This window comes from Dermochelys coriacea, chromosome 2 (assembly GCF_009764565.3).
Source record: "Dermochelys coriacea isolate rDerCor1 chromosome 2, rDerCor1.pri.v4, whole genome shotgun sequence".
NCBI lineage: Eukaryota > Metazoa > Chordata > Testudines > Dermochelyidae > Dermochelys > Dermochelys coriacea.
Window position 1 is genome coordinate 239081326 of NC_050069.1, and position 10220 is coordinate 239091545.

A 10220-nucleotide genomic window follows, 5' to 3' on the forward strand; every position below is an offset into this window, starting at 1 on the left:
TAGGTGGATGAAGCTTCCCCTCAGGGAGGCCAGCTCCCTGTCCCGCCTCTTCCACCTGCAGCCCTGCCCACATTCCACCAGGCCCCGCCCCCGCTCACCATGTCCCTCTCCTCCACCCCACTCACGGGGGCGGTGAGGTTGCGATGAGCAGTGGGGTCTCAAGGAATGGAGAGTAGGGAGGTGGGGAGTGGCGTAGAGGAGGGATAGAGTGGAAGACAGGGATAGAGTGGAAGACAGGAGTGAGAAAGGATTCACCAGGCAGTGCCAGGGGCCTTGGGGAGGGATGGAGCAAGGAGGGGAAAGAGACGGAGCACAGGCAGGGCCATCATGGCCCAGGCATTCGGTGGCAGGTTGGCGGTGGCTGCACCAAGGGAGGCTTACCTCTCCTGGTCTATTACACCCGCCACCCATGCAGCGGTGATCTCCAGTCCACCCACTTAGCGGGACTAAAGTAGAAAGAACACCCTGCATCCTGGGGAAAAGTCAATATGGAATGTAGTAAACAGCATGCTACATCACTGCTATCCGGTTCAATTTTTTCTCCATTTGAAAAGCTATAGGAAAGAAGCACACAGGGAAACGGCTTTCCTTAGGTATCACTTTCTGGGTCGATTTTTCTTGTGCAGTTATGAAGCACAAATCTGTTTATGTCACCATATTTTACAGGCACTGCACGTGAAAGAAGGTTCTTAACTGAAAAATTAAGTGGTTCACGTTATTCCTCCTACTGCAGATACAGATTTCAAAGAATTACCATCATCATCTTTCTCTTCTTCACCATGCCCTGGTTTCCATCCAAAATATTCTAGAGTTCTTTTCCCTCTTCTTGTTCCGCAGTTTTTCTCTACCTTCCCTTTCTTTTTTTCTGTGCCTGACTTGTATACACGTTTCATATTTGATGGTCTGAGGGTAAGCAAAATTCAGCACAGCGTTACCAGCATCAAGAAAATATGCCTATATCTAGGCACCGGTTTCCAAGCTGTGGTTCCCAATCACAGCTGCTGCAGGGACCTGAAGAGTGCGCTCTGTCCTCTCCCTCCCCTATTCTTGCGGAATGGGAATGGGGGAGGAGAGAGCAGAAAGAACCACACAGCTCAGGGGATATCCACTCCCTCCTCCCAGCCTGTGGGCAGTGACAGCTCCTCTGCTCCCTCTCCCTCCCTGCAGCATGTGGTGCCTGGGAAGAGGAAGTGGGGCGGGGTGGAGGAGCACTTCAAGCTGCCACCCTAAGCCTGAGAGGGGGAGAGTGGGCTGAAGACCCTCGTGGGGCTCCAACCTCTGCCTCTGGGGGTGTGAAGAATCCCAGGAGCAGAGGTGAGGTTGGATTGGCAGAATTGACAGGAGGCTGAATTGATGGGAATGGACGCGAGCCGTAGCTCATGAAAGCTTATGCTCAAATAAATTTGTTAGCCTCTAAGGTGCCACAAGTCCTCCTTTTCTTTTTGAGATCTAGTTATGCATTTTTCCTAACCTGATGGAACTGACAATTAAACACAGCTTCATTAGCTTTCTACAACGAGTCCATATTTCAAGAATATAGTTTTAGTGAAAGTTTCCATCTTAGATAACTATATTATTGAACCCATCTGCAGTAAAGCATACCCTAGGGTGAAACAGGATGGAGTGGAGTACCAGCAAACATGATGTACCAGAGCACTAAATGTGTCTTGACAGGCCTGGCCAACTCTTTTTTGCCACTAAGTCATTATACAAAATGAAGACAAAGTGATGAAAAGAGCAATGTTTTATTATCTGTGTGTCTGCAGTTTAATACTATTTTGTAAATTTCTGTTTCTCATTTGTGCATGTGAAAGCTGCAGAATATTTATAATCTGCTGTATTTAGTATATAACTAGCAAAGTGTTAAGTCTGTTTTCTTTCAGGTATTATTCATGATATACAACAGGGATGGTCAAACGTATGACCCTCTGAGCCACATATGACAATCTTCAGTAGTTTGAGAGTTGGGATGTGCCTGCCGGGGCTTGGGGCTTCAGCCCATTCCTGCTGAAGCCTCGAGCCCTGGCAGGCACACCCTGTGGGGCTGAAGCCCCAAGACTCTCCACCACACCGGGCAGAAGCCAGAGATTGTAGAAGGTGTGTGCCTCCCCTGATTTTTCCCAGGCTTTGCTGGCCCCATCCCTGCATGGCAGTGCAACTGCAGAGCCCAGCCTGACCCGGTGCTCTGTGCTGTGTGAGGCTGGCTCCAGCCACCGGTGCTCCAGGCAACGCGTTAAGGGGCTGAGGGCAGGGAGTAAGTGGGGGGAGGGGGGGTGGACAGAGGGCAGGGGAGTTCAGGGTGGTGGTCAGGGGGCTGGGGGTGTGGATAGGGGTTGGGGTGGTCAGAGGGCAGGGAACAGGGGGGTTAATGGGGGCAGGGGTTCCAAGGATAGTCAGGGACAGGGAGAAGGGGCGGTTGGATGGGTCAGGGGTCCCGGGGGGGGAGGAGTCAGGAAGGAGGGGAGGTTGGATGGGGCAGGGGTTTCAGGGAGGCAGTCAGGAAGGAGGGGGGGTTGTATGGGGCTGTGGGGGGCAGTCAGGGGACAGGGAGGGGAGGTGGATGGGGCAGAGGGGCATCAAGGGGCAAGAAGCGGAGGCCAGGCCACACCTGGCTGTTTGGGGAGGCACAGCCTCCCCTAACCAGCCCTCCATACAATTTCCGAAACCCAATGAGGCCCTCAGGCCAAAAAGTTTGCCAGCTCCTGGTTTAAGACAATTAAAACAGTTGACAATACTAATCCAGACAGTTATGTTTAGAGCCTTACAATAGATTAATAAAGAAATTTGAATCCAATCCTGTGTTATCAGAAAGCAATGGTTCAGGAAGTACCTATCAAGTAATCATTCTATCTGGAAGATTGACTTACTCTCAGCATTCAGGATGGATTGATGATACCACCATGGGGGAACATGCACAAGAGTCAATCTTCTGAGCCTGAAATAAACAGAGAAAAGCCCAATACTATTGTGACATCTGTCCTATCCAGAGAGTTGATAGTACTCGCTAAACACATTTTTTTTCTTTTCATACCAATACAGAACCTACAGAGCTCTATTTCATACTATTTAAACCATGCTTTTTTAAGCATCGTAAAATAAAAGGATGGTTTTCCTCTTCTCAAAAAAGTATGAAAACTTAGGGAAACTCTTGTTTGCTGGAGAGACTCTTTAAATTGCCTAGATTTTAAATGTATCTAAAAACCACCCAGGCCCAATTTTGTCCCATAAGACTGGGAATGTCATCACTCTGGTTAAATGCATAACTACACATCAGCTAACTGAATGCTGAATTGAAGTCCAGCGGCTTCAGTGAAATCACTCAAGACAGGCATATAGTCAAAACATCCACAAGATGTCATATGCTTGCTTTTAACACTAGTGCACATAGTAAGATATAAATCTTGACTGGAAACTTCTCATGTGAAAGCCTTCCTCCACTTGGAAAGATTTGTATTGCAAATAAATCCTCTAGGACACTTCATTTTTCACTTGTACAACTGCTCAATCCCCTGCTAAATGCAGGTAACTCCATGCTCCACTTGTGGAAAGTCAGGGGATAATTTTGAAAACACTAGAATTAGTATAGTGCACTTACAGTTGTCCAGAAACGGTTATATATTTGGCATAAAAGAGCTGAAATGCCCATCCTTAAATAGCATGTCCTGAAAGCATTATAGCACTGTGCATTACTTCATAGTGTCTATTACAGTGTACTTTTATACCTATTCACATAATGTTTATTCCAATGGATGCTTCAAGCAATTCTATCCAGCACTAGCTCATGCATCGTGAGGGGCAGGAAATAGAACTAACAAATGAGATGGAGAATCAGAAGCTTCCCCTTGATCAGTTGCCAGAGTGACTCAGACCCTGGATCCCCTTATTACCAGTGCCAAAAAAGCAATAAGCTTGATTTATCTTTTCATTTTAATTCTGCTATTCTTTCAAATTACCAAGATGCAAAATAAAAGCAAATAAGCTTTCTATCTTCCTAGGATCCAAAGATGGGAGGATCCAAGCCCAGAGGGAGTTCACACTGTTCCTAAGTGTCCAAGCCAGTCTCCCTCTCTCTCATGCACCTTTCAAAACAAAAACAAAAAACAAAACAAAAAAAAGCTAGGCAATGTGGACCCTGCAGGATGTACCTCTTTTCAAGGGCTGGAGGGATAGGACAAGTGGATAATGAAGTGTGAAGTGGATCTACTTGGAGAGCACAAAAACAGCTTTTCTGTACCTCTTAGCTAGTGACCTTATTCTATGTTCTCTTTTTAAGATATAAAGAGCATGGGAAATGCTGATGAGGGAGATGGACTGCTGTGGAAACCCTTGGGGCTTGTCTATACTGGCACTTTACAGCGCTGCAACTTTCTCGCTCTGGAGTGTGAAAAAACACACCCGAGCATTGCAAATTTCAGTGCTGTAAAGTGTCAGTGTCAACAGTGCACCAGCGCTGGGAGCTCGTGGAGGTGGGTTTTTTATAGCACTGGGAGAGCTGTCTCCCAGCACTATGCCACGACTACACAGCCACTTTAAAGCGCTGCCATGGCAGCGCTTTAACTTGCTAGTGAAGACATGCCCTAAGTAAAGCAAGTACATATGAGGGAGAAGGGCTTGCTTGTATGTGGCCATGCGTCTGGCCTTTGATTTTTGTTCCTTGTTTTCCAGATTAATCCCTTAAGGGAATTTTTTTTTAAGTCCTAAATAAGGCCTTATTTTTGATTCTATTCTTGCATCCTCCTATGCTGCTCTGGAGGTGAAGCAATTTAGAGCAGCCATGGAGAAAGAAATGGACAGAGTTGAAGCCACAGAATAACCTCAACTACTCTCAGAACTGCATGCGCCCAATTTGAACGGTGACCAAGCTAACGTTCTGGGCTGGCAGGAGCATTGCATTGGAAAGCCTAATTGTATTGATACAGCTTTTATATCAGTGTTGGTTGTCTGTCTGTACTGGTACTGCAATGATGCAGTGTCAATGAAAGGTAACAGTGCCTAGGCTTGCTCCAAGGAAATGCCGTATGAACAATATGAACATCTATGTACCACTGTAAGCAGTCTTGACATACAAAGTATTTCATGTGGTATTGAATGCAACACCAAAATTCTCTAGTATAGAAAAGACCAAATTTGGTTAGCACAGCAAATAAACCCTGCTTCTAGGAATAGAGAAGTTTTGTGGTACCAAGCTTTTCTGCTCCACATGGGAAGAAGAGTGGATCTGAAAACTACACCTCGAAGAGCTAGAGTAGCAACTGGGGAAGTGAGGAAAGAGTCCTGAGATAGCTAGTGCAATCAAGGCGCAGTGAGTTAAAAACAGGTGTTTGGAGGAAGTGGTGCCAGCCTGAGAAGCTGCTAATCTTCACCAAAACAAATTCCATGTTCTGCTACCTGCAGAGCTCGTAGAAGATAAATAGTAAAGCGTTCAACCTGCTCTGGCTCTCACAGGGGAGATGGAACAATTTTTATAGTGGGGGTGTTGAGAGCCAAACTGTAAACCCTGTATGAAGTGATTTCCATTATAAGCCAGAGGGTGCAGCAGCACCTCCCTCACCTCTAGTTTCAGCACCTATGGGCTCTCACCTGGTCTGGCTCATAAACATGCAAGAGAGATGTTCCACAACTGGAGATACCTGTCCTTTTGAGATCCTGAACTCTGCTGAAGCAGCAGCTCTTCTCACAACAAGCAATCACCCCAAAAAACCTCTCCTACTGAATGCAAGCACTATCTGACCACCCTCAACCAAGCCAGAGACCAGTCATTTACACAGCAACCTCTTTTTAAGAGGCATAGGGCAGGAACAGGACATGTACTGCAAGTCAGGACTCAGGAATAAGTTCCTGCTGCTGTGCCAATACAAGTTTGCATGGCTGCTGCACAGAATGTGCCTGGCTGCAGCCACTGACATAAAATCCCACAATGAATTCACTGAAGCAACTTTCAAATAAAAGAAAAAGATACTCCAATAAAACAAATACAAACTTCTCTGAACAAATTATAACAGTACCTGCTATACTTCCAAAGGTCTGTTCTACAGTGAGCCTTGTGCAGAGGAAGGCTGCCCTCTCCCTGAATTACAGGGGCTCCTTTTGAGCCCACAGTTCCTAGCTGCTCCCTCCTCCCCACAGGCCAGTCAGTGACTCTGGGGGCAGAGGGCATTGGGTGTTTTTCAGACAAGTGGGGAGGGAGCTGAAAAGGAGGGAGAGATTAAGCACATGAAAAGATATTGTCTGAAACTAAAACAACTCCTGAATTGCCAGGGTCAAGAGAAGAGATAGGTATCTCAGCAGATTCCAGTGACAGTGACGGCACCCTCCCCCAGGCACTCAGGAAAGAAGAGTGTGCTGGTTTTTACAAGCACAATGCTGAAGCGGAGTTGCAGCTTTCATAATGGCCTCTAGCTACTGGACATATTCTCCAATATAGCCAGGGTTCTGTAAATTTTATAAGACCTGCTAGAAATGCAAAGAAGTTTTAAAATGTATGTACTTTATTGCCCTTGTTTTCATGTTCCAAAGTACGGGTTTTTACACTGTGCCCTTCTGAAATACCAATTACCTAAGTTTAACACTTGAATAATATGAAGACTAGTTTCCAGAATTAGCATTATGCCCTAGAGTGCTTTATTTTTTCCATCTATACCTGTACATATGAAGCAAACTTTTATTTTAAAAAAAGGAACACTCATGTTCACCATGGACTTGAATCTAAAACAAATCTAGTTTACTTTTCTCTGTATTGGCGGTTTATATATTTTCATTCTGATCAGATTGATTAGCAAATTTCATTCTTAACTCCACACCAGTGCTACAATGTTTGTCTTATGAACACAACAGGGAAAGCTTAAATCAGAGTAAAAGTCTTAACTGAAATGTCAACAACAATGCAAACCAACTCTTTTAATAAAACTTACAGTGAAGAGCCTTAAATCAAGTATTGCTTTAAGACATCTTCTGGAGACTACAAACACGGTATAGTTAACCATTCTGAATGAAGGCAGGCTTTGCACAATCCTACTAGGATCATTTAGCTCAATGTTAAAATTAATTCCCAAGTACAGTAAAACGGGAGATTATGTCCTTTCTGGCAATTTGAGCCAACAAAACAGGCAAATGTTACTTTATTTCAGACAAGGTTTCATTTATTACTAAATACTTCTACAAATAAAACAAGCAACAGATAAAAAAAATCAATGCACAAAAAGCAACATTGCAGATGACTTTATATTGCATGAACTCCAAAAATTCTAACTACTGTATTTAGTTTAAAAGTGACAATTTCTACACATAGTCAGCAAACATATCTGTTCAACCTGCTGCTATATCAGTAAGTAAATCCTTTGATGTGAGGTCCTTCATTTACCAAGATAACCAGGTTAGAAGATAAAACCACAAATCTCACTAATGACATTTAAAACTTTGAGCAGTTGAGCTTTCTAAGAACTGTTGTTCTATCTGTTAAATACTGTACTACAAAATAAGCAAAGTAATTAAGAGTTTAGTGAAATGTTCCGATGGATTTTAATCAACTATTAAAATATTTAAGTGCAAATTGGATTAAAAAAAATGTAAATTTAAGATGACCACCAAGCAGATTACATGCATTTAGTGAACTTGGAAAAAAATCTACTTGTTGAGGAAAGGGGTTTTATTTTTAAATGGGCTTGTAAAATATTTGATTTTCTCCATTATCAGAATATGGAGAAGTCAGTAGACGTGTCCAAGGGGTTAAGTTTTCCAGACAGAAAAATACTTACTGCCGTTCAAGTTTCCCCAAACATTTTAGAATAAATAGTGAGGAAATGAACTATTAAAGAAGTCTGTGGCTTGACCTAAGAGTAGCCTGGAAATGTAGGGAGATGCTTTGTTATGACTATAAACTAAAATAAAGGTGGAACTATGTTTTCAGGAAAGAGAACATAGAAAATTAAAGTTGGGTCTTCCCGCCACCCTTTCCAACTCACCGTAAACACAATTTGTGTTCTTTACACACAGTTGAACAAGTGAATAATCTTATTTATAAACTCTGTCAAGACTTGCCTGCTCTTTGTTTTATTAATGTCCACATATTTTATCCGTAAGGAGTTTGTTTCACAAAAGTGAATTAAGTTATTTTTAAGCAATTTACAGAAATATCTCATGGTACCAGTGACCTATAAATTAAAGTTAATAGGTCTCCTGGGTTTAGCTATGTGGTCTGATGTCACTCAATGATTTATTCACATCCATTACTTCTTATAAATTAATTCTCCTTAACTATTCCCAATGGTGCCTTACATTTTAAAAACAAGAAATGGCTGCAGCACTATACATAATTAAAGGAACTTCTCCCCTTACATTTTGACCCATCAAGTTAAATTTATAGTTCATACACCATGGAGAGGCAATGCAATCTAGTGGAGGAAGCACTGGATTGGAACTCAGGAGACCTGGGCTCTATTCCTGACTCTACCACTGGCCTGCTGGGTGAGCTTGGGAAACTCACTTCACCTCCCAATATTTTAAGTTTCCCCATCTGTAGAATGGGGAAAATGACACTGATCTCCTGTGTAAAGTACTTTGAGATCTATGGATGAAAATCTGAGATATAAGAGCTAGGTATGATTATATTATGCACAAAGATGAGTGCAGTATTCAAATCACAACCATCTCCCCATATTATGGCACTCTAAAAGACAAAGTATCATTTGAAATAAAGATAAACAAGCATTCATAAAAAAGTGAGATTGTATAAAATAAAATGAGTTTTGTTGTGTAGAACAGCATTTAATCTTTGTGCTAACAAAAATTCAATCTACTCAACACTAACAGGAGCATTTCCTTGTAACATCTGCCTTCTCATGTCAACGAACTGATGTTGAATTACTGGTGACATCTTGGAATCTGCTTCCTGACAAACAAGGCTTTTGTATCTGTCTGGAAATAATAATTTAATGGGCAGCTAATCAGGAATGAAAGCATGCTTCCTCGCCCTAACCTGCAAACAACCTGACAAGTAGGCCTGTTGCTCATCCCTCCTGTCTCCTCCCACCAGCCCACACGGAGACGATTCACTCTTCCCATCCACCAGCAAAAATAAAATCCAGATCGGACGACAGATTGCCTCCCGTACACCAGTACCAGTCTGTTGGCGTAACAGCACCCCGGCCTTGACTGCTACTTCTGTCAAGCCTCTGCAGGGGCAGCCTCCTTCTCTTCACACCCCAACTCCTCAGCCAGGTGAGGCTCTTCCTGTCCCACCACCCAGGGATCCCAGCTCAGAGAGCTACGGGCATAAGGGCAAACAGTTAAACAACCAACGTCTAACAAGCTTGATCAACTCTGAAGTCGTTAGGAAACAGCTCAGACACACCAACCTTGCACAGGCCCCCTTCCAAAGACATCCCCGGCCCCTCGACCCCGCTCTTCTCCCCAGGGCCTCCGGCCCAGTGGCCCCCGCACACCCCCTCCGGGCACCCCCGGTCGCGAGCCCTCACCAGCCCCAGGACATCCCCGGAGCAGCCCCCGTCCCCGTCCCCACACACGCACCTTCCCCCTCCCCCACCTGACCCGATTTGTTGGGGGCGCGCGCAGGGAGCCCCCCCCCTCGCATCCCCAGACTCTTTGCCAGGGGTCTCAGTCCCTTTGCCAGCGCCACATTCGCAGCCCCTCCCGCCGTCACTCCCCCAGCCCAATAACCAGGGCAGCGCCCAACGGCCGGCGGGGCTCGGCCTCCGGCTCTCACCTGCCCTGAGCACAGCGAGGCCTCCGCACTCTGCCCGCGACAGACGCGGCTCCAGCTTCCTCTAACTGAAAATCCCCCCGCACCCAGCTACCATCCCGTCTGCCTCGCCTCGCCGCGCCGCGCCTCGAACGGCTGGGGGCTGAGCCGGACGGGGCCTCCTCCCCTCAGGGGCGGGGAACGGGCGGGGTGTTGGAGGAGCGACCAGCCCCGTAACCGCCAGGGAAAACTACTTCCTGATTGGCCGTGGAATGGCGCGAGCAGGCTCCTGCCCCGCCTACCAAAGCCAGCCTTTTCATTGGCTGGGAAAGGTTAACCAAAGAGATGCTCCGATTGGCTGCCTGGCTTCCCTCTATCCCGCCTCAGGACGCCAGGTGGAAAGCGGCGTCTCAGAGGGTGGGATCAGTGCCAGTGGCTCTAGGAGGGGAGAGGTCAGGGGGGCGGTTTGCCCCAACCCGGGAGCAGGCTGTGCTGAACCTTACTCTGGGGAAGCTTCAACTTC

The 10220-nt window shown here is 45.6% G+C and overlaps 1 protein-coding gene across 7 annotated transcripts in view; it reads right to left on the minus strand.

The window, feature by feature from the left end:
* MPP7 (membrane palmitoylated protein 7) overlaps positions 1–9965 on the minus strand; it is a 340879-nt gene extending 330914 nt beyond the window's left edge. For 2 of the 7 annotated variants that reach the window (XM_043509505.1, XM_038391186.2), the window contains exon 1: positions 9722–9963. Coding sequence is in view for 3 of the 7 variants with exons in the window: in XM_043509502.1 (XP_043365437.1) it covers positions 2868–2876 (9 nt within the window). In the remaining 4 variants the exon portion in view is untranslated. Of the gene's footprint in view, positions 1–2867; positions 2936–8806; positions 8914–9721 lie in introns of all 7 variants that reach the window. The other 5 variants (XM_043509502.1, XM_043509503.1, XM_043509504.1 and 2 more) reach the window with 5 other exon arrangements.
* Positions 9966–10220: the final 255 nt, after the last annotated feature.